At 40.7% G+C, this 23,494-nt stretch overlaps 2 protein-coding genes across 2 annotated transcripts in view; both read left to right on the top strand.

Annotated features, from left to right (window-relative positions):
• The window catches only part of LOC139933029 (dedicator of cytokinesis protein 9), a 72,812-nt gene extending 59,354 nt beyond the window's left edge, over positions 1 to 13,458 (top strand). The window contains exons 31-55 of the mRNA XM_078286252.1: positions 35 to 213; positions 314 to 430; positions 888 to 999; positions 1,091 to 1,224; positions 2,923 to 3,037; positions 3,197 to 3,263; positions 3,361 to 3,408; positions 4,558 to 4,694; positions 5,679 to 5,794; positions 5,992 to 6,129; positions 6,235 to 6,417; positions 6,536 to 6,649; positions 6,776 to 6,991; positions 7,198 to 7,255; positions 7,499 to 7,605; positions 8,194 to 8,316; positions 8,438 to 8,551; positions 8,865 to 8,870; positions 9,377 to 9,406; positions 10,094 to 10,240; positions 10,385 to 10,595; positions 11,214 to 11,404; positions 11,527 to 11,627; positions 11,734 to 11,872; positions 12,209 to 13,458. Coding sequence (XP_078142378.1) covers positions 35 to 213; positions 314 to 430; positions 888 to 999; positions 1,091 to 1,224; positions 2,923 to 3,037; positions 3,197 to 3,263; positions 3,361 to 3,408; positions 4,558 to 4,694; positions 5,679 to 5,794; positions 5,992 to 6,129; positions 6,235 to 6,417; positions 6,536 to 6,649; positions 6,776 to 6,991; positions 7,198 to 7,255; positions 7,499 to 7,605; positions 8,194 to 8,316; positions 8,438 to 8,551; positions 8,865 to 8,870; positions 9,377 to 9,406; positions 10,094 to 10,240; positions 10,385 to 10,595; positions 11,214 to 11,404; positions 11,527 to 11,627; positions 11,734 to 11,872; positions 12,209 to 12,334 — 3,029 coding nt within the window. The 3' untranslated portion in view covers positions 12,335 to 13,458. The remainder of the gene's footprint in view (positions 1 to 34; positions 214 to 313; positions 431 to 887; positions 1,000 to 1,090; positions 1,225 to 2,922; positions 3,038 to 3,196; positions 3,264 to 3,360; positions 3,409 to 4,557; positions 4,695 to 5,678; positions 5,795 to 5,991; positions 6,130 to 6,234; positions 6,418 to 6,535; positions 6,650 to 6,775; positions 6,992 to 7,197; positions 7,256 to 7,498; positions 7,606 to 8,193; positions 8,317 to 8,437; positions 8,552 to 8,864; positions 8,871 to 9,376; positions 9,407 to 10,093; positions 10,241 to 10,384; positions 10,596 to 11,213; positions 11,405 to 11,526; positions 11,628 to 11,733; positions 11,873 to 12,208) is intronic.
• Positions 13,459 to 16,029: 2,571 nt separating this feature from the next.
• Positions 16,030 to 22,200, top strand: slc15a1a (solute carrier family 15 member 1a). Its single transcript, XM_071902714.2, has 21 exons — positions 16,030 to 16,036; positions 16,149 to 16,290; positions 16,435 to 16,554; positions 16,678 to 16,777; positions 17,065 to 17,155; positions 17,332 to 17,415; positions 17,536 to 17,618; positions 17,710 to 17,796; positions 17,917 to 18,006; positions 18,098 to 18,142; positions 18,231 to 18,263; positions 18,354 to 18,442; positions 19,086 to 19,167; positions 19,383 to 19,502; positions 19,684 to 19,827; positions 19,923 to 19,969; positions 20,133 to 20,240; positions 20,353 to 20,464; positions 21,318 to 21,455; positions 21,593 to 21,700; positions 21,885 to 22,200. The coding sequence occupies exons 1-21, from the start codon at positions 16,030 to 16,032 to the stop codon at positions 22,089 to 22,091; spliced, it is 2,037 nt and encodes a 678-aa protein (XP_071758815.2). The 3' UTR covers positions 22,092 to 22,200.
• The last annotated feature ends 1,294 nt before the right edge of the window (positions 22,201 to 23,494 follow it).

Raw genomic sequence — 23,494 nt, 5'->3', positions numbered from 1 at the left:
CCTAAAGTCTCGTTCCTCCTCTTCCTCCTCCCAGACCTGCAGCTGGATTACTCGCTAACAGATGACTTCTGTAAGAACCACTTCCTGGTCGGTCTGCTCCTCAGGGAGGTCGGTGCGGCGCTGCAGGAGTTCAGGGAGATTCGTCAGATATCCATCCAGGTGCTGAAGAACTTGATGATCAAGCACACGTTTGATGACCGCTACACCTCCAAGGTCAGCAGCGCCTTCTCTCCGTCTTTTCACTGTGATTACAGTATGAGTCATGGATGTGTTATCATGAGACATTCTGCTGAGTGATTGATTTGTCTTCCAGAGCCAGCAGGCCAGGTTGGCCACCCTGTACCTGCCCCTGTTCGGTCTGCTCCAGGAGAACGTGAACAGGGTGAATGTGAAGGAAGTATCTCCATTCACCATCAACCACTCCAACAATGTAAGGGAGCCACCTAGTGGCTGTTGATCAGAACATGCATCCCGTCTGTCTCCACTAAATGCTTGTTTCTGGGGCTGAAAGATATTGACAAAACATCTAATTGCGATTATTTGACAGAATATTGCAATTGCGATTTAAACTGTGATTCATATCATGTTTTTTTTTCAAGTTTTTCTTGTTATACATTGTTAAAAACTTTTAAATTGTTTAAATAAAAGTGACTTTCTTAAAAAAAAATAGATATCAGTGTGCAGGATTTACTGAGTTTGAGTATGATGAAAGGTTTTCACCAATACTGTACTTGATTCATGGACCAAAGATTACCCGGAGCACTAAAACGCCCCTCTCTATTAAGCAATTAATTGCAGCCTCTGTGATTTGGAAATTGCAGATGTTCAAATTGCGATTTAGTTTGTTTTTTTCAATTAATTGTTCAGTTCTACTTGTTTCCCCTCAGAACGGCAGAGATGATTCCCTCCTGGCCAACGCCCTGATGACTCCTCCCAGGTCCAGCACTTTCCTGGACAACAGCCTGCACAAGGACGTTTTTGGAGTCATCTCCGGCACCGGTGCGTAAAAAGACGAAAACGGGTGAAAACTGCCCAATAAGACATACAGTTTGTACGTGTGTGAATGTAACACTGCTATTATTCCTTACAGCCTCGCCTCACACGTCGTCCACCCCCAACATAAACTCGGTGCGCCATGCTGATTCTCGTGGCTCGCTCATCAGCACTGATTCTGGCAACAGCCTGCCGGAGAAGAACAACGACAAGGTCAACGCTCTGGACAAGGTACATCTCAAAAACAGCTGTAAAATCCCCATGAAGTAATTTCAAACATTATTCACTAGAGATCAAATTTAGGTTCTACTCTGAGATTTATTGTATTCCTGTGACAGAGGTCCCCTTATTATGACAATGCCAGCAGTGCCAAAGAAAGTCACTCTTTCTTAACTTGTCCCATTAACTCCCCCGCCCTCGCTGCACGGCCGGCCGTGGCAGAAGGAGAAGTTTGTGCGGAGACACTCTGTCAATGTCCTGCGCTTCTTTACGGAGACCGAGGAGTCCATGCTCTCCGCACGCACCAAACGTGTCACCATGGACTTCTCCCTGCTCTCTGTCCCCAGTGTGGCAGAGAGCGTCCCACAGCCCAGCGTTTCACTTCAAGTACAAAAAAACGCCTCCCTCCTTTACTCAGTCATCCTCCCTCCTAGGAGTGTCCCATCTGGGAATGTGAGAGTGTGTGTGTGGAAATGTGTGTGTTTTTGCCCTTGCCACAAGCCCTTTCTTTGCCAGATGCTTGTCAGGCCTCTGTCTGTCCTCTGGTGTCATGAAGCAGAGCCGCTGTACTACAGGGCTTCATGGGGTTTTTCTCTGCTCTGTTGCCCTCCAGGTGTTGATAGCCATCCAGCCGATGGGATTTTTTCACTTTCCAATTCCTCTCACGTGTGCTGTGTCACTCTTGTTCTCATTCTGAAAGACAGCCACAAGATAAATCTGAGAATAACCACATTTAAGGCTAAGCATAGGATTTTCATTTTGTATGCGTTGTTTGTTTCATCTTCTCAAGGAACTGTTCACATTTGAGATGTGTGGTAGCATTTATTGCAATGCGTCAAACAGTTAGCAAAAGGGGAAAAGGAGGACACTGATAAGTAATCTGTTTTTAATATCAACCAGAAAGAAATTAGATTTCAGAATCTCTCTTTGATGAAATATTGCAGGCAGATAATTGCACCGCAGCATCACACTCTTTAGTCAACTTGTCTGACTTATCTGGGGCAGCTAACTTTAGCCTCCAAGTTCCCCACTCTGCAAAACGCCCTTTAAGAAAAGCCATGGCCTCATCCTTTCCATGAAGTCATCCCCAGCCAGTTTCGTGGTCTAGACTAACTAACTGGCAAAGGAACGTGCTTGGTTATATTGCCAATCCCTCGCTGTGGTAGAGCTATTTGCTCCACTGCTTTGGTTCTCTTCTCTCCCTGCTCTGTGTCTGGACCCGGAGAGGTAGTGACTGTTCGGTCCATGCATAGAGCCCCGCTAGGTCTGAGTGAGTGACTGCGCTAGAGTAGTTTGACCTCTCCAACCCCAGGCCTTCAGAAAACCAATGCATCCTGTGCTAATATATAGGAAGTAAACATATTTAATAGTGTAGAGATGCGTAGCTACTTTTTTTTTTTAGCTTCTTAATACAGAAGTTCCAGTTTCCTGGAAACAGACCAAGACTGATTTGACTAGGCTTTGATCTATGACCAGGAAACCAAAACTAAAGCATACATTCGAATTTCACTAGACAGGGAAATTGCCATAAGCAAATGCCTCTTGTCTCTTTGATTGACAAACTGTAAATTGACAATCATTTCTGTAAATAGCACTGTGCGTTATCTTGAGGGAGCACAGTGAGCTAGACAGGGCCAAGAGCACAGACAGGGTGATGTGTCTGTCTGTCTGTCTGTCTGTCTGTCTCTGACCAGCATCTTTGTCCTTCAGAACCAGCCTGCCGCCGCCTTGGGCAGCACACTGCTGCGATGTGACAAGCTGGACCAGGCAGAGATCAAGAGCCTCCTCATGTGCTTCTTGCACGTGCTCAAAAGCATGTCTGAGGGTAAGATCTCAGTCAGGATTATACACTCTCTCCCCCTCTCTTCCTCTTTCCCTCTCTTTCTGTCTATTTCTGTCACTATCTTTCTCCCTGACACCACACTCACTCTCATGTCTGCAATCCAAATCAACTAATAGCCCGTTAATCTCTGTCCCCTTGCAGATGCTCTGTTCACATACTGGAACAAGGCTTCGTCTGCCGAGCTAATGGACTTCTTCACTCTAGTCGAGTAAGACCTCTTGGTTTGTTATCATGAACTCCCTGACATTATATGTGTGGTTGGTAGGTTTGCAGTAACTGATTCTTCCACTCGCTTCTTTTCTCAGAGTTTGCCTCCATCAGTTCAGATACATGGGAAAGAGATACATCGCCAGGTAATGTTGTCAGTGCCTGAATCAGGTGCATGCAGCGTGATGAGTGATGATCTTTTTAAAGCATTTTAACATTATTAATGGTTGAATTCATATTTAGGTGATACAATTTAAAGGCATTGTGTTTATAGGCTCATATTTGAAAAATCTGAAAATGTATCCAGGTCTTATTATGAGATTATGAGATCCTATCTACCTTGTACTGTACATCAGTCGCCCTTTGTGTCTTACCATAAATGACAAAGATGTAGCTAGTGGTTCAGCCCATTTCAGGCACTCTACTGTAAAATGTAATTACCAATGTGTGTGACTGTTGAATGCTACGATTGTGTGTTGTGTATACTTATTTGTGAACTCTTTGTCCAAATGCTTATGTTTGACTGTAGGACACACAAATCCAAATTCATGCAAACACACATACTCTCTCCACTATGTGGGAGTTCTGGCCTTGACTCACCGAGGGCTTCGGGTCTCCACTCTCTCTAACCTCCCACCACTCTCTCTATCTCTATTCACTTTAATGCTGGCAAGTTTAACATAGTGAAATAAAACCTGGCTCCTGCCCTCTCCTGCTTGGGTAAGACTAAAGGTGGAATGGACGTTCTCACACTAAATGCATGATATCTTCTCACCTTATATAAATTGCCATGCTGTGACACAACTACTTGCTCTCTAAACTCTCATATAGTGTGTGCCTCTGTCATTCTTACTTGCATGGCTTATGCTACAACTCACTGCTTTAACACTGCTTGTACTGCTTTCATAATCATCACAGTAAACTGCATGCCAAACATGCAATCTACAACCTTATTTATCTGTGCTCAAACTTACTGCATAGATTCCACAGTGAAGAGTATGCAGGATAGGGTATATGTGTAAAATTTACCCCAAAATGTTCAAATAAGATGTTTTCCAGTCTTCTGAGTTGGAACTTTCTTTGTTCCGGTAACTTCAAAATCCCATAGGCTAAATCTACAATGCTAAAATATGCCGAAAGATTTGGATAAAAGCAAATCAGATTTGGTTTCAAGGAAATGTATCCAATGAAGCCTGTAGAACAGAGTTGAATATTATCCACCCTAACCTGCTTGACTAACTCTGGCTTTGCTGGTAGTCAGCCACTCATCTAACAATGTCCTGTTTCCTCATCAGGAACCAGGATGGGGCGGGACCCATAGCACATGAGCGGAAGTCTCAGACTCTGCCTGTGTCCCGTAACAGGGCGGGAATGATGCATGCCCGCTTACAGCAGCTCAACAGCCTGGATAACTCATACACTTTTAACCACAGTAAGTGTCCCATACTGTACTTTCATCAAGAAATCCTCTACCGGAGGACCCCCCCACATCCACCACCCCCTTGCTTCCCCCTCTGTAGTCTGACACATCATGCTTTTCAACGTCATCATCATCATCATCTTCCTCTTCTTCCTCATCCTCTGTGTTAAACCCAGCCCGTTATCAAACAGATAAGTTTGATGCTGCAGAATATTACCAATATGGGCCCATCATCATTAAATGAAATTGTGACTGGGGCCCAGCTGGCTGTTTGTAGCATTACACTGACTTTACCTAAAGAGGTTAAGCTATGTGGTAAGTCTGTTAAATGGTGCCATTTAATGAAGTTAATTTCTCTGTGTTTTCAGTGTAAGAAAGATTTCAAGTGTTCTTGGAATATCTGTAGACCATGGTAAGAATGTATCAGGTCGACAGGCAGACTTTTATTGGCTCTGATCATTTGGTTGAATTAAGAGCATGCCCATTTTTAGCTGAAAAATAGCCTTTAAAACCCTCCAGTCCCTCTGCCCTGCTCATTTGCTCTTAACTTTAATTTCATTCTCTGAAAAGAATCCATGTAAAATATGAAGGGTTTCATTCCAAAATGCTGTATATGTATTTTGGGGGGAAATGCTGCCTGAAATTCATCCATAAATATATAAAAAAAAAAACAGATGTTATTCTCAAAAATGCTACTATTTTGTAGACAAAATTCTCATGATATGTTCCTCTCCAACATGCCACCATGTTATTTTATAATAGCGGGTATCACTTTTTTCAGATGGTTGATCTCATTTTGGAACGAAACTTTTGAAATTTCCCACCTTTTTAGCAACAGCTTTGCCTTTGATACTAATGTGTCTCTTATTTTGATATAATACATACATATATACGTATATATACCTTTTTAATTGGCCTCTATGGAGACCCTATTTGAGATACTGGGAGTGTGCTGGTGGTGTGAAGAGCTACAGCTTTGTGTTGTCTCCTGTGCAGCCTACAGCCACTCTGATGCGGATGTGCTAAACCAGTCACTCCTGGAGGCCAACATTGCCACGGAAGTGTGCCTGACCGTCCTGGACACACTCAGTATCTTCATCATGGGTTTCAAGGTAACATACATACAGACTACTTGTCATGTATTTACTTGATTTGTAATCTTAGTATTTAATTTATACATTTCACACAGTATTTAGGTATGCAAGTGTCTAACAAGAACATTACTGCTGCTACTGAAAGTCAATCTCTGATTCTGATTTCCTTCCAGTTAGACTGTCTGTCTCTATGCTGATATCCTCTTTCTCCACAGACTCAACTGTGTTCTGACCATGGCCACAACCCCCTCATGAAGAAGGTGTTCGAGGTCCACCTCTGTTTTCTGCAGATCAACCAGTCAGAGACGGCGCTCAAGCAGGTCTTCACTTCACTGCGCACCTTCATCTACAAGGTGTGAAAGACATCGATGTCCGGGCTAACAGCGGTCTCTCTGTCTTAGCCGTTCTCCATATCTGACAACCTGTCTGTCCTCCTGTCTTTTTCTCTCCCCCTCTAGTTTCCCTGCACGTTTTTTGAGGGCCGTGCAGACATGTGTGCTTCGTTCTGCTATGAGATCTTGAAATGTTGCAACTCCAAGCTGAGCTCCATCCGCAGCGACGCAGCGCACCTGCTCTACTTCCTCATGAAGAGCAACTTTGACTACACAGGCCGCAAGTCCTTTGTCCGGACGCACTTACAGGTAGGACAGTCCCTCTGTGGATCTTAGTAGTTCTCTGCATAGGATAAAAAGAGCAAAGCTTGGCTGTTAACATTAGTTAAGCAATATTTGATAATCCTTCACCTGTCCTTTCCCTCAGGTGGTGATCGCTGTCAGCCAGTTGATAGCTGATGTCATTGGAATCGGAGGAACCCGCTTCCAGCAGTCTCTGTCGATTATCAACAACTGTGCCAACAGTGACAAGACCATTAAGGTCAGGAGCTCATTAATGTTCATCATTATGTTCTGGCTTCACTTAAATAAATCATTAAAAAAAGTAAAATATATTTGAAGTACTATAATCAATAAATGTCTTGAATGGCTGCTTTCTCCTCAACAGAACACAGCTTTCCCCTCAGATGTGAAGGACCTGACCAAGCGGATCAGAACGGTCCTGATGGCGACGGCTCAGATGAAGGAGCATGAGAGAGACCCGGAGATGCTGGTAGACCTGCAGTACAGCCTGGCCAAGTCTTACGCCAGCACACCTGAGCTACGCAAGACCTGGCTGGACAGCATGGCTCGAATCCATGTGAAGAACGGAGACTTGTCAGAGGTCAGTGATGAGAGACGCTGCTGTTTTGGCTGGTATCTGGGTGATGGGTGGATATCATTTCAGATATTAAGTACTGACAGGATTTATTTTCATCCAGTTTATTGTGTACCTTACCGTGTCTTGTGTGGATGTGTGGGTGATATTGTCTTGTAACATGATGAATTCTATTAATATCAGTTTGCCTTGGTTGTTTTTGTTGTTTACAGGCAGCCATGTGCTATGTGCATGTTGCAGCACTTGTGGCAGAATACCTGCGGAGAAAAGGTGCTTTAATAATAATCTGTGATGGAAATGTTGCTCTCGCCTGCTATATAACACCACTGTTATGTGTATTCAGTGTAGTTCACAAGAATTTAGCATCATCCTCTAGAAAATGTTTACAATTATATTATTTCACTATTCTAGTCCTTACTGACTCCATACCTGTAATCTTTCAAATAGTTGTATTTGTTGTATGGAAGATTGGGCTTATCAATAAAATATTACCACATCTCGTGTTGTTTCCAGGCATGTTCAAGCAGGGCTGCTCAGCATTCCGTGTGGTGACTCCAAATATTGACGAGGAGGCATCAATGATGGAGGATGTAGGCATGCAGGATGTCCATTTTAATGAGGTTAGACATACTTTGCGCTTTTATACCACTGATACAAAAAGGAAGTAATAAATCACTGTCCGTTTACTTTGAATGTTCAACTGACTGTGCTGAGATTGGGAAAAAGATAAACGTGTGAGATATGTCGTCATGACTTTATTTGGCTTGACTTGATTTAGACTTTCAGGATTTCATATTCAGCCATATAATTATGCTTATCTTAAGTGTGGCTTATACACAGAGAAAAACATTTAACATTTATTTCCTATGACTTATCTCCAGTAGTCCTCCAGCAACACTTGGAGATATTTTATAGTTTTAATATTCATAGGTTTTTTTTTTTCATGTAACAATGAGCCTTTTTGGGAGGGTGGCATGTTGTGATGTCAAAGGATCTAACAAAAATCATGAAGATGATTACATTTCTTATTCTTCTTCCATTTTCTCACCTCAATATCATGACTATTCATCACATTAGATTCTGTCAGTGATAAAAAAAAGAAAAGGGTGTGGACCTATCAAACCCTTTATATGTAAACTATTGGAAGGCAGACTCTTTCATATGCAGTGTTTTCATCAGCATGTTTTTTCATCCCTCCTGTTGTGCAGGACGTCCTGATGGAGCTTCTGGAGGAGTGTGCAGATGGACTGTGGAAAGCCGAGCGTTACGAGCTCATCTCTGACATCTACAAGCTCATAATCCCCATTTATGAGAAGCGCAGGGACTTTGAGGTACAGGGCTACACGATTCATAATTTTATTCTCTGAGTCCCCACAATAAACTACTAATTTAACCTAGGGCTTGACGATTAGTATGTAAAAATCTGTTTTGTTTGTAAATAATTTTGCACAGAAACTGGCCCACCTGTATGACACCCTGCATCGTGCGTACAGCAAAGTCACAGAAGTCATGCATACAGGCAAGAGGTTGTTGGGCACCTACTTCAGAGTGGCCTTCTTTGGCCAGGTGAGTGAATCAGTCAAGATACAGTAGCAACATTGACACTGTCAGTTGACAATGTGGTGTAGGCCAAATAAGTTTTTAAGCTTTAATTTTCCTAAAAGGCCCATTGTTGATTTGATTTTACACTAACTGCATTTAATTCAAGCTTGATTTAAAAAAGACCACAAGTATTAATTTGGTTGCTGGTATTACAGAGTAATTAACATTTGCGCATAGAGGCTGCTGAAGGCGTTTTTATTATTAAGAGCATGACCACGTCCCGTGGCATTTTATGATCCACTCTAATACCCTTTTCTGCTTTTTATCCTCTTTAAAGGCAGCGGTAAGTTGTGCAGTAGACCCTGCTAGCCTTTCTGAGCAGCCTAAGTCTATGTGTGGTGTGGTGCTGCTGTAATCCATTACATTTCTCAGTCATAGTTTGTTGCTTAAAGCTCTTAGCAGTAACACTCACTCACCACTACTGCTTTCTGTTTTGCAACAGCATTGCATGTTGCTGGTCCGGTTCTGAATCTGCACTCATTTTTGGTGTTTCTGCTTCTGTGTTTCGAATCTTGTTTTCAACATTTTTACTGACCCGAATATTTGCTTTATTTTGTCAACTTTTTAAAGAACATATTTTACCTGAAGATTTGAGCTGGGTGTGGTTACCTCTAACAGTGTGCTTTAATAGAAATTACAACCTCCACAGAGCCATGTCCCTCTCGACATGGTGGTCTAACTGGTGGTGCGGTAGTATGAATACTCACAGTGCTTTCTAGACTCATCATGGTAGATAGGTAGTACTCATGGAATAACAATATTTTTTTTCTGTTGTCCACAACCCTGTAGCAGTACCAGTTTACTGACTCAGAGACTGAGGTAAATCAATGTGAAAGCCAACAGTGCAGTTGGACTGCAGTAAGGTTTAGGCCGTGTTGTGCTCCTTTACTAATGCAGTCAATGCTGTTTCACCTGCATTACTTATCTTTGACCCTTTAACTCCTCCTCTATTCCAGCCTCAGTGTTGTTTCTAATTGTAGTAGGAAACCAGTGAAAGGCTAATAGCAGGATTCCATCTTTCATTGGGTGAATGCATGGCTTTATGCATCTGATCAGGAGACACCTTACTATTTACACAGAAGACAATTGATTAACGTAACGGCCATATGGAAAACGTCCACACCCACTGATAGTGTGAAATCCGCCTCCCTACCTCTGTCCTTTGGTCTGTCTCACAGCATTGAACTGACACCAGTTGATGTCTTGCAGTGCAGTTTGTTTTGTCTCTGTGCTTGGACATTAGATAGAGGGGTGTGTGTCTTTGGACTCTGTCATATCTTTCAGTCCAGAATTTAGTCTTAAGAGTGTTTTACCATTTTCATTTTAACAAATTGTCTGAATGACTAAGTGCACTCACAGCCCACATATGTTTTGTTATGTTGGTGTTTATTTTTTTCTTTTTATGTTATCATTATGTAAAGACACAATTTGTTTTGATTTATTGTTAAAATGTATGTTTTTTCACACTTTGTATCTGACCATTGAGTGTATTTGACCTCTTCCTAGGGTTTCTTTGAGGATGAAGATGGTAAGGAGTACATCTACAAAGAGCCCAAATTCACCCCTCTGTCTGAGATATCTCAGAGGCTTCTGAAGCTGTACTCTGACAAGTTTGGACAAGAGAATGTGAAGATGATTCAGGACTCAGGGAGGGTGAGATGTTTTTTGAGCATATTTCTGTTGGGGATTTTATTTGTGATTAGGATTGATTTTCCCAAAAACCTGATTTGGGCTACAAGTTTCATACAGAGTTTCCCCATGGTACCGATCTTTTGTAATGCCATGTATCTTCTGCAGATCAACCCCAAAGACCTGGACTCCAAGTATGCCTATATCCAAGTGACGCACGTGACCCCTTTCCTGGAGGAGAAGGAGCTGGTGGACAGGAAGACAGACTTTGAGAAAAGCCACAACATCCGTCGCTTTGTGTTTGAGATGCCTTTCACCATCTCAGGCAAAAAGCAAGGCGGGGTGGAGGAGCAGTGTAAACGCAGGACTATACTAACCAGTAGGTAGCCCTGTCCATGTGGTAGACTGTTAAGCACTTACAAAAAGTATGCTATAAGTAAACTTAGCCATAAGTAAACAAGATGACGTTATCTTCTGCTTCAGTAATCTTAGTAAGGTGAGAAGCGAGATACATTCTTCACTTGAGGCCCCTTCTGATATGAGACAATTGTCAGCCACATACCATAACAACAGAAAACAGAAATAAATGATTGACTTGTGTTTCACACATTTTCCTCCTCCAAAGGCCTATATATTCACACAATAAAGCAAAACAGGCATTTAAATACACTCTGAGTGGAAGGCCATTCACATGGGTATACAGAGTATACAAGTATGGAACATTTTGATTAGATTCTGAAGATGTCAGCTCTTTGCCAAGGACTTTTCCTAATCCTAATCACACTGTTTTATTGTTTTATGGTGCGAAAGATCCAAAAGTTCAACCTTATCTCTTATCTTCATTATCTGAGAGCGTGTTACTGCTTGGGTAAACCCTAAGCTGTAAAAAAAAAACTCAGAAAAGCACATGCAAGAGAATATTTATGTGCTGGCAAGCATGACAAGCAAGCTGTTCACCATTTCCTACCCACTCCCCATCCCTCTCTCTGTCCCACAGCTACACATTGCTTCCCCTATGTAAAGAAGCGCATAGCAGTGATGTATCAGCACCACACCGATCTGAACCCCATCGAGGTGGCCATCGATGAGATGAGCAAGAAGGTGGCTGAGATCAGACAGCTGTGCTCCTCCAGTGAGGTGGACATGATCCGCCTGCAGCTCAAGCTCCAGGGCAGCATCAGTGTCCAGGTGCCTGCTTTGAAGTTTTGTCAGCATACACACGCACACACACACACACACACACACACTGGACACACTTGGTTCACAGACATTCCCTTTTATGAAAAAAATTGACACCGCTTCATCCTCAGGTAAACGCTGGACCACTTGCATATGCCCGAGCATTTCTTGATGATGCGAGCACCAAGAAATATCCCGACAACAAGGTCAAACAGCTTAAAGAGGTCTTCAGGTGAAGTTTTAATGGTTAATAATGGGTGTGCAGAGTTTAATCAGGTTTCCCTTCTTTGTATAATTCTCCTCTGAGGCACATTAACACTATTTATTTGTGTGAGCAGGCAGTTTGTGGAGGCATGTGGCCACGGCTTAGGCATTAATGAGCGACTGATCAAAGAGGACCAGCAGGAGTACCATGATGAGATGAAAGCCAACTATAGAGATCTAGCCAGAGAGCTCTCCGCCATCATGCACGAGCAAGTAAGTGCATTATTACTGAGGCTACTGTTACTCAGCTTAAATATCAATTTAGTTACTTTTGCGTGCAGCACTACATTATCTATGCTACTATCATTGCAGCTGTAATCTGCTTCCGAGACAGATTTTGGAGTGTGAAGTAATCGGAGTGCCATTCATAAGATGCTTGCTAATCTGATTGATGACACGCTCTTTGATAACACCTTTTTCTGTTTTTCCCTTGTGCTGACATGAGCAGATTGGATGGTAACGCAATACGTACTAGTATAATAATCCTCATTAAGTATGTGAAGTAATATCTATTCGTTAATATCTCGTACCTCCTCCTTTCCCTTCCAGATCAGTCCAGTGGAAGATGGCATGAAGAGCGTTCTTCCTGACTCGCTTCACATCTTCAACGCCATCAGCGGCACGCCAACCGGAGCCACCATCCAGGGCATCCCCAGTTCCTCCTCGGTGGTATGACACTAGCCTGGGTGACCCCTGACCTCAGCGGCCCCACACTCGCCAACCAGGCATGCCAGTGATGCCATATAGCCCTTATCTGCAACCCCATTCACTGCTTCCCTACGGTCAGGTTAGAGGGAAACTGACGTAAGCAGAGAGAACTTTGAGATTCTTTCGCCCTTCTCCACCGCTGTCTGGCTTTTTGTACGGGCCATGAACCGAGGCATTGGACCTATCGGTGTATACACATTGTACACACACGGAGCAGTGGGTGTGGCCAATTACATTCTTCTGTGACAGTAGAAGAAGAGGTGAAGCCAGGCCAGCTGAGCAAAGAGGGAGGGGACCGTGCACAGGAGACAGAAGAGCCGTGGTGTTGCTGCTTTATGGCCAGACAAAATGTATGATTAGGCAAAACCTGTACTGTCTCCTCCATGACCTGTTTCTACCCAAGAGGACTGGGCAGTTTTCCGTGGAGACATTCCTGTTGGAATCTTTAATATGCATGTCATTACTCCACCACCCCCCCAACAATTGTACCTGTTTATTTTGATAACGTTTCCCCATTTTGTTTTGTATGTACAGTATTCCACTTTTATAAGTCTCTATATTGATGTCTTGATGAACAGTATATGCTGCATACATTGACACTCATCTCCCTGTACATGAAGTTATATTTCTACAAAGCTGCAACTTTGCAAAAAGAGCCTCCTCTGAATATGTTAGCATTCAACCTTAATCACTTCAATGTCTTAGAATGGGAGAGTTTTGAATATGTAAAGCCATTGCATACAATAAGTATATTCCAAGTTGTTTATTCTTGTATATAAAAAAAGGAGTGTGTGCAATATTTGTCTTTCGCAAAATATCTTGTTGTGTGGGGCTCATACACTGTAAAGATGATGTTCACCTTCTTGCCAAAGCGGTGAGGTGTGGAACCAGAGACTAGGCCTACTGTGGAAGTAATATGAAGCTTTTACCATTTTAGTGTTCATTGAAATGTTAATGAAATTGTTTTATATTTGGGAAGCAATGTTTTTTTTTAATTTTTATTTAACACAAAGTCACTGTTCTGCTGTAAACAGAAATGTTCCCTAATGCTTTTCTTTTAAATAAAATTCACTCATTTCTCTGCACTTCTACCCATGAATCCTTGATTTACTTTTTTTGGTAGCACTTTACATTATACTGCGCAAATGTCAGGGTAATTACTGTGTAATTACATAGAAATTATCAGGAAGTAACTGGTAATTTGTGGTAATAACGAGTAGGCCTAATTGTAATTAGAATGGGTAATTTCTCTGTTAAATGCTGTTAATTTCTGGTGATAACTAGTAATTATTATAACAGTACTACATTATTGTAGTAAGTTGTGCAATCATTGCTGAATAATTACTATGTAATACTTAGCAAATACACATTTGCTTGCCAGCCTTTCCAGTACCCATTATGAAAATACTAGATAACACCATGGGAACTATACTGCCAAGTAAAGTCAGGCTTGACTTCATATCTCTCTCTCTCTCTCTCTCTCTCTCTCTCTCTCTCTCTCTCAACGCACTTGGAGTCGCCGTCAGCGGGGAGCGGAGATGTCAAGCCTTCCAATGTCACCAACAACCCTGACCAAGTGCCTTCGTATGCGTCTTTGAATGTGTAAGATTATTCTGAACCATTTCTGAGTCACACAGGATCACAATATTACAGTTAATTGTCCCGGGGTGAACTCAGTGTTGTGCGCTTGGTCTCCCGCACCGGATAATATTTTTAATACCACGTCACTGCTCTCTGTTGCACTTGCTCATCCTATTGTCTGTCTGATGCGGGCTGCCTTTAATGATAACGATAATGGTTTTAAGTCCCGCAATTATTATTCTCTATTATTAAGTTGTTTATTCTTAAGTTCATTCTTGGGATTCACTCCAGTAATATTCATCTGTTAAACCCACTTCAACTTCTCATTTAGGCTACTAATTACTGTTTATTTTTATGGTTTATCAATATCATTGATTGATCCTTGTCCATCTCTCACACTGTAAATGGTGTTAAAGTGTGAAGTATTGTCTTCCAGAAACCATACTCCAAAGGGACAAGCATGCTGTTTGGTTCATGCTACAATTATCACCATCTATATCCATGTGAATAATCCATATTGCATCATCTGCCTTTGTCATTACTCATGGTAGCCAGCAGTGGTGGAAAAAGTACTATGTCCTAAGTAGAAGTATTGTTACTTTGCTGATATTTTACTTAAGTGGAAGTAAAAGCCGGCTACTGGTGTAAAAAAAAAAAAATACTTATGTAAAAGTAAAAATTAGCACGTTTAAAACCAGTTAAATTTACTGAAGGTTTTTTTTTTTGTTTTTTTTTTTAAAAGAGAGCGTTGTTAGATGTGGTCTTTGCAATGCAAATCTAAAAGGATGAGAGGACAGAGTTCAAACTAGATTCTATTTGGAAAATTTAGTGCACAAAGTAAAGCCAGATCCTCTTCTCTCTTTCTATCTATGATGGTCCAGTTTTGGATACTTATTAAGCACAAAATGTGTACTCTGTTAAGGATGTGATTTAAAATGTAGCTAAGTAAAATCTACTTAGGCAAAAATGTACTTAAGTAAAAGTAAAATTACTGTAACAGTTAACGTGAGTAAATTAGTCACTTCCACCCTCGGTATCCAGTGTGATTCAAGCTAGCACTCTCTCAGCATTGATCTCTTTTCAGTTGTCATGCTAATAATTACTTATCACCAGAAATTGAGAAATGATATGTTATAACTACTCCATATTACCAGAAATTGCCAGTTCCTTTCTCATCATTTCTATGTAATTACACAATTACCTTGGAATTTGTGTAACGTAAAGTGCTACCACTTTTTTTTTTTCGTTTACAGTGTAACCAGTCGATATACATTTATTCTTGCTTGTGTTTATTTTTACCCCTTGGTTCAGTTAAGGTGTTCTTGGTAATTAATAGTTTATATGAGCTGTCTGGGACTGTACATAGCTGACTCTGACTCTCCTGTATCTCGTGTTCCTACACAAGACGCCATAAAACAGGCCACAGTCCACCCTCAGCATAGTGGGAGACAGAGGAAGGGCTAATAAGAACCAATGTTACATAAACACCTGGGCCAGACCTCCCAGTCTTACCAGTGAGGGATCAATCACTAATCGTTCCCCGCAGGGATTGCAAAGGGATATCAAACTTGAAGGGGAAACAGGCAGTACCTACTCAGCCATCATGACTGGTGAGTTTGCAAACATGATACTTCTTTTCATGTAAACCTAGTGACTGGAATTGTACATTTCTCTTTCACTGGGATTTTTTTTATTTCATGGAAAATGGTACAGTGTTGTAAACTAGTGTCATTTTTGTGCACAGATAATGAGGATCCCAAGAAAGAGAAGAGCAAAGGGACGGTAATAGAGACAACTTTAATTGATACTCATGCAGTATATTTCAGCTGGTTATTTAGATTTAGATTTATAATAGTTTTAAAAGAATAACAAGTTTGGAGCTATTTTTTCTTTAAAGTTATAATTCATATAGACCTACAGTAATTCATAATTCTCAGTATAAATATGCCATTTACTGTATTACTGCTACAAACTATGGTGTTGTCTAACTTCTCCATCAGAACATAGTGGTGTGTGGCTACCCCCTCAGCATTTTCTTCATTGTTGTGAATGAGTTCTGCGAGAGGTTCTCCTACTATGGCATGCGCGGTGAGAATATTTTACGCACATTGGACCAAAAAAGATCACAGCTGTATCATCAGTCCTTTACAGTCTATTGAACAAAATGAGAAGAAGCCTCCTTTCCCCTGCCTGTCCGCAGCTGTGCTGGTGCTGTACTTCAGGTACTTCTTGCGCTGGGACGATGACTTGGCCACCTCCATCTATCACGCCTTTGTGGCCATGTGCTACCTGACCCCCATCCTCGGGGCCATTGTGGCCGACTCCTGGCTGGGAAAGTTTAAGTGAGTGATGGTCTCAAGTTCTATAGGTTGTCCACTCTTGCAGTAGATTTAGTGTTTGAAGGTTTGCATTATTTTTCATCTTAAAAAGACATAAGTAACACCAGGATAGAACAGTGATAGCCTCTTCACCTCTCCCTCCTGCAGGACTATCATCTACCTGTCCATTGTCTACGCAATTGGACAGGTTGTGATGGCCATCAGTGCGATCCACGACATTACTGACACGGACAGAGATGGGACGCCAGACAACATGACCTTTCACGTGTGGGTTTCTATCGCACTGAAACTGAGTTTACAGAATTGTGTCAAAATCTAGCTGACAAGCGGTTCTTCCCACATATTGCTACAGCGCTCTGTGTTCACACAGTTCTTCTTCTCCACATTCAGCTCGTTGTCCATGGTGGGGCTCTTCCTCATTGCTCTGGGCACTGGTGGCATCAAGCCTTGTGTGGCTGCCTTTGGTGGAGACCAGTTTAAGGGACACCAGGTTAGCCCAATTAGTATATACAGTAAATAAGTATTATATAAGTATAATATAAGTATTATAAACGTATTACCTCACTGCCATTGCTACCTCACTTTGTGTCTTTGTGGGAAAAACAAAAAGTACCAACTCTGATTTTCCAAAACCCCTCTGATGTTCTAGCTTTGGTTGTGTTATTTGCTATGAGTTACATTGGTGTTAATTACTTGCAAATACGTTACACATCATGCATTGCATTGCGCAACATGCATGCAATACAAACAAGGTCACTGACTTCCTTCTATCTGCAGGAAAAGCAGAGGCGTACTTTCTTCTCTGTTTTCTACCTATGCATCAATGCTGGGAGTCTCCTATCAACCATTATCACACCCATCCTCAGAGGTAGATAAGAGTAGGGAACTTGTAAACTTGCAAAATACCAATAGTGCAATAAACATCAGTGCTTGTGATAATGACAAATATCAGCCTCTGAGCATGAGAGATATTTGATTGCTTTTGACAGACATAGTTGTAGTTGAATGACTACCTCTGGTCCTCTTTTCCATTCCCATCTTCAGCCCAGGAGTGTGGCATCCACAGCCAGCAGAAATGTTATCCGCTGGCCTTTGGTGTCCCTGCAGCACTCATGGTGGTCGCTCTTGGTATGTTCACATAAAGATTTTCTACACAAGATGACAATTGAGACTGCAGTTCTACTTACAAAGAGTAAAGGTTTAGAAAAGCATGTTGATGATGACGTATTGTCTATGGTGTCCTCACAGTGGTGTTCATTGTTGGGAGTGGTATGTACTACAAAGCTGAACCACAGGGAAATATCATGCTGGATGTGTGTAAATGTATTGGGGTAAGTCTGGATAATACCATTTGTATTTACAATATCTGCATTAATGTGTACTTTCCAACAGTGGCTTTAACATCTTGCTTCTCTCATTCAGTTTGCCATTAGCAACCGCTTCAGGCACAGAAGCCCGCAATATCCAAAGAAGCAGCACTGGATGGACTGGGCTGAAGACAAATATGATGTAAGTTTTTATACATTTTCTATTTTATCATGTTTCCTAAGTGTATTTCTCTGAGTTTTCTAATAAGCTGTATCTTAAATGCAATGACAGCAGTTCATATTCTGCCTTTCTGTACTGTAGAAACTCCTCATTGCTCAAATCAAAATGGTGCTCAAGGTCCTCTTTTTATACATCCCACTTCCAATGTTCTGGACCCTGTTTGACCAAAAGGTAACTTAAAGCTACTCATGTTTCATAAGGTAACATCATTTATCCAAAATATTGCCAGTGGAAACTGCTAAATGTTGCCTCTTCCTTAAAGGGCTCTAGATGGACACTGCAAGCCACCACCATGGACGGGACTTTTGTAAGTTGTTTTGATAAAACCACTTCATTAACAATTAACAACAAAACAGTTTGTTCAGATTCCTAATCACCTCTCTCTCTCTCTCCAGGGACAACTTGTTATACAGCCTGATCAAATGCAGGTAAGTTAAAAGAATTTTATTGCATGAGTTTGGACCAATGTATTGCATTTTATTCGAGAAAATTCTGACTGTTCAATTTATGTTTGAAAGACGGTCAACCCCATCCTGATCCTGACTCTGGTGCCTATCATGGACAGCGTTATCTACCCTCTGATCAGAAAGTGCGGCCTGAACTTTACGTAAGTGCTGCTGGAACCCAGTCAGACAGTTGCAGGGCCTGATTCAGACATTGACTTAAAGGGGCAATAAATTAGATTTTTACTGCACCATCGTACAAAATGCCCATAATACATCTGTGGGAGTTTATAGGGTTATTGATCAATATCACTGATGCAATAATTACTTTGCCAGGTGCTGACAATGCTGTCTTTTAAAATTCACTCCCCACGTCTGTACTCTGTTTTTGAAACAAAAACTCCCCGCCCATTTCAAAACACTCCCGATCTCCACCTCCTACCTACTCGCATTGCCAACTGCTCAGCGATGGAGGACGGAGCTACAAGCGAGTAAATGGTGTCGCAAGACATTTCAGCTACGAAGGCTAATAAGCCTCATTCTCAAACCAAAAAAAGTCTGAATAGGAACAGCTCAAACTTGCGTATCTCAACCGCTTAAGACCCACATAACTTTACACAGTCTGCATCGGGCCCACAGTGAGCATAGGATGGAGAAAATGTAATGGTTGTGGAAACACAGCCATTGATGCTGTAGTTCTGCAAAAAAAAATAAACGTATTGCTGTATTACAATTAAGGCATTTTGCTGTTACAATGTTTTCAAATCTTGAACAAATCAGTAATTGAACTAAATGTTGATTCAACAGACCCCTGAAAAGAATGACAGTGGGGATGTTTCTGGCAGCCATGGCTTTTGTCTGTGCTGCTGTGGTTCAGATTGAGATTGATGTAAGTATTTCCACATAATCTATTATATTATTGTTTCCTTATATATAAAACACACATTGATTGATTGATTGATTGATTGGTTACAGAATCATAATTATGGTTAGAAGATTTTAATTTAGCATAACCATGTAAATGTTACATATTTCATAATGACTGACTTTTTTATTTTGACTAGAGTTCATAGCAATATGTGCAAATTTTGTACCACTTTTCAGAAAACACTGCCCACCTTCCCATCAGCCTCCCAGAGTCAACTGAAATTAGTTAACATGGGCAGTAATCCCTTGACAGTAACCCTGCCTCACAACAATCCAGTGCAACTTGCTGCAGCTCAGGTATGTCCCCCTATATTAATAATCATAACACAAAACTTTGCACAAAATTGGTGTTTACAACAAACTGAAGATTCAGTGCAACTGATCTTCTACTCATAGTCACATACAATCCAATTGCATTTATGTTTATTTGTTCTTACCACATTGACTTCACGATAATACCTATTTCTTTGTCTTGCAGGCCAGTGAGAATTACTTTGTATTTGAAGATAAAATTATCAGAGTTTCAGCAGGCAGTCCTGCGGTATCTGTAATCCTTCCCTTGGGCATGGGAAGGCGGCAAACACTTCTCATTCCCTCAAACATCAGCAATTCGTGGGTGTTGGTGAGTTAGACCTCAAAATCACAAGAGTAAAGACACACGAGGCATTTTAAGGGTAAATTCAGTCTAAATCCATTGGCTCTAATCCTCCATTGCAGACTAAAGATTTATTTGCCAAGCCAGAGGAAGGCAACAATGCGATCAGGTAAGTTGAATTCTGATAAACCTTTAAATAATTAGAATCGTAGCTACATTCATAGGAACAATGCTTAAAAGTGAATGGCATCCATTGGTTGGTTTTAAACAGCTTTTTTTTGTATTTTATAACATGATGTGTGAAGTTTTTCTTCAATATGTAACCATTTCAGATTTATTAATGGAATGAATACGGCAGTGAATGTGTCAACTACTGGAACACAATTTGGAATAATTCCGCCATCTTTTCCTTCCCAATATTCCCTGATACGAAATGGAAAGTAAGGAATTCTTCTCTCTGTTCTTTTTCATCTTAATTAATTTACTGCTTTTAATATTCACCAAACTAATTAATTTTTGTAACAATAATGCCTTGTTTTTTCTAATGATCAGGGCCATCTTCACCATACATAATGGTGCACAGTCATGTGAATACTCCAGGGAGTTTGGATTTGGAAGTTCCTTTACTCTCCTTATCCCCAGTTCTTTCACCTTTGGACCCGATGTAAGTTTTACCTCCTCCAATGTGTTGATTCTCATCTGGTTTAGCTGTGGGAAATCTGACTACTAAGTTGCATCCATCCCTGTTAAATGCAATACAAACATATGAACTGAGTTGAACCTTTTGAGAAAAAATCACGTATGAAAACATGTAGGCCTCTGCCAAATAGATTATGTATATTTATATTGTTTATTTATTTGATGATATTGAGGAAAATGAAAATAGGTGCATTCATATTTGTAAAGTCACAAAAACACCTAGCTAGTATGAGACTACATGACCCTCTTAATATGATGTATAATGTTGGGGTCCTTGAAATGTCAAAGGTTATTATTATTTAGAGGAAAAAAGAAGAAAAAAATCCAAGGCACTCTCCTCTGTATTATTCTTGGCTATTTCATGTTAAAATGTTAGAAAACGCACCCAACATGAAATAGCCAAGAATAATAAAGGCTTTTTAACTTTATACAGAGGAGAGTGCCTCTAAAACTGTGGACTCTCCAGTGAACACGTTTGAAGTCCATGCAGCGTTCCTCTTCTGATCAACACAGTTTAGTATTATTATTATTTTCATCTGTGATATTTCCAAGGATTCACAGTTGACCCGCGGGTGAAAAACTAATGGTTTATGTAAAAATAGGCAGTGTTGTCGTTTCCAAGAGCTCCAGTGACCTCTGTATTGATCTGCACTTCCAAATTACATGTTCACAAAAGGTCCCAAAATTGCAGAGGAACTGATTTAGCGACTAGTTCCCAATATTCTGTCAGAATTGTTCTGCTTCCCTCTTTTGAATCACATCCCACTGGTTCAGCAACACTGCTCTAAACTGTATTTTTTTTACTGTTATTATTTTAGTGTCAGACATCCATTACTGAGATAGAAGACATCAAGGCCAACTCAGTTCACATGGCCCTCCAGATCCCACAGTACTTCCTCATAACTGCTGGTGAAGTGGTGTTCTCTGTCACTGGTCTGGAGTTCTCCTACTCACAGGTAAAGACAACATACATGTCGACCTTTCTCTACACTTTGTTTCACTGCTGTACCAGCATACGAGCTGAAATGTACAATAGCCATGTTCTTTGTTCATGACATTGTTCATTTTCACTCATTCCTTCCTTGCCTCCAAGGCACCTAGCAACATGAAAGCTGTGCTGCAAGCTGGCTGGTTGTTCACTGTGGCTATTGGCAACTTCATCGTACTAATTGTGGCTGAGCTTGGACGGATCCCCGAACAGGTACAAAAAATCCACTCCCACAAATTTAAAATTAACTCAACAAATCCAATTTCTGGTGGATTTTTCAGACAGTGTTCTCTGTTTGTGTGCCATTGTGCCAGTGACAGTGATAGTAAAAGAGAAAGAAAAAGCTGATGTATTAATGCAATGTTTTTCTCTCTTCTTCTCTCCTCCCTTTTCAAAGTGGGCAGAGTATATCCTCTTTGCCTCTCTCTTGGTTGCAGTATGTGTCATCTTCTCCATTATGGCACATTTCTACACCTACATGGACCCTGCAGAAATTGAGGCCCAGTTCAAGAAGAGAGATGATGAAGATAAAGAGATTGAGATTGTCAAGAAAAACTCAATTAAACTTCATGATGAAGATAATGTCAAACAAACCAAAATGTGAACAAGCTAGAAAGCCTGATTCAGTATCCATAATGGGTTTATATCTGAACTATTGTCTACTTATCTCTCTCTCTCTGTGTGTGTGTGTGTGTGTGTGTGTGTGTGTGTGCGTGCGTGTGTGTGTGGGCGTGCAAGAGAGAAAGTGAAAGAATGACAAGTAAGAGAGAGACAGCACACATACCTTTTTTATTGTTAATATTTTGATGTGAAATAACTAGTTTTGACTAGGGAAATAAAGGAGTTCTAAGACATTATATTCAATAAGATAAATTAATACACTACCAGCTATAACATAACTACATTGGACAAATGTAATTGCTCTTTTATATTATGTGTAAGTTATGTCTGAGTAAGCACTTTGAATAAAAATGAATCTTTTCTGTGGTTTTTCTCATTCACAATTCTTGTCTTGAGACTTTGCACCAACAACCTTACAACTTTTGCTTCTGCTTTTGCTTTCATTTGATTGTAATTTCCTGCTGTACAGAGCCTGGATCCAAGAGTTAACAATCTTTCACTTTTTTACCATGTAATGTGGTGACCTGCAAGTAATAATCCTGGCTCATAACATTTTCCCCAATTGGTGTCAAATGTGAGTAGTTTTGCTTTTAGCATGCAAAAAATAGAGCATGAACATGTGAGGCTAGTACTGAGTATCCTGCACCCCTTTCCTAAAATACTGCCATGTCAAAAGGATGGTAGAAAGGCCCTGGGATTCCAGGGGTCCCTAGCTTACCAAATAAGAAATTGTTTCATCTCATCATTATTTAATTTCCTTAGCAGGAGACAATGCATGAGAATGTTTGTTTTGATCTTAGGTTTTATTCTCTACACTGTTGTCTCAGTAGACAGTTATGTAATTCTGCACTAAATCATATCTAACAACAACAACCTCAGATGGAGTTCTCTGGGACAAGATGACATCCACTGGGGTTTTGCGGTCTAATACAACTCTATTTGGGGGTCTTTGACAAGAAATGCTTTGGCACCCTTGTTAGAAGTTATCACACCGAGAAAAAGCAAGTGTGGGTGTAATGCTATGCAACTCAATAAATAGGCAATGTGCTGGTGTAAAAAATTGACTTTACATTACAGGCATTTTCCTGTCAAACTTCATTAAACAGGACAAATTTTCAAGACTGACACTAAAGTGCACACTTTGGACCTGAGAGACCATGAAAAGGATAATCTATATCAATATCACATCAGGTATCACTCAGGATACCAACCCACTCAATGTGGCAAACTTGCAGCTATGAAAAGTATAAACGTATTTTATTTTTCCCAGTATATTTTTTATGCTCTACTGAAAAATATTTCAAATGCAGACAAATTCCACAACATATTTCAAAATATAAAAGGATGACAGATGGAAAGAAATAAAATACAAAAATAAATAATAAT

This window comes from Centroberyx gerrardi, chromosome 10, assembly GCF_048128805.1.
Source record: "Centroberyx gerrardi isolate f3 chromosome 10, fCenGer3.hap1.cur.20231027, whole genome shotgun sequence".
NCBI lineage: Eukaryota > Metazoa > Chordata > Actinopteri > Beryciformes > Berycidae > Centroberyx > Centroberyx gerrardi.
The sequence above is the reverse complement of the archived record's forward strand: the minus strand, read 5'-3'. Positions and strand labels throughout refer to the sequence as shown.

Coding starts and splice junctions, on each gene's coding strand:
- slc15a1a (XM_071902714.2), top strand. Junction 19,168..19,382: donor TGGTTCAGATTGAGATTGAT/GTAAGTATTTCC, acceptor ACCACTTTTCAG/AAAACACTGCCCACCTTCCC. Junction 19,503..19,683: donor TGCAACTTGCTGCAGCTCAG/GTATGTCCCCCT, acceptor TTTGTCTTGCAG/GCCAGTGAGAATTACTTTGT.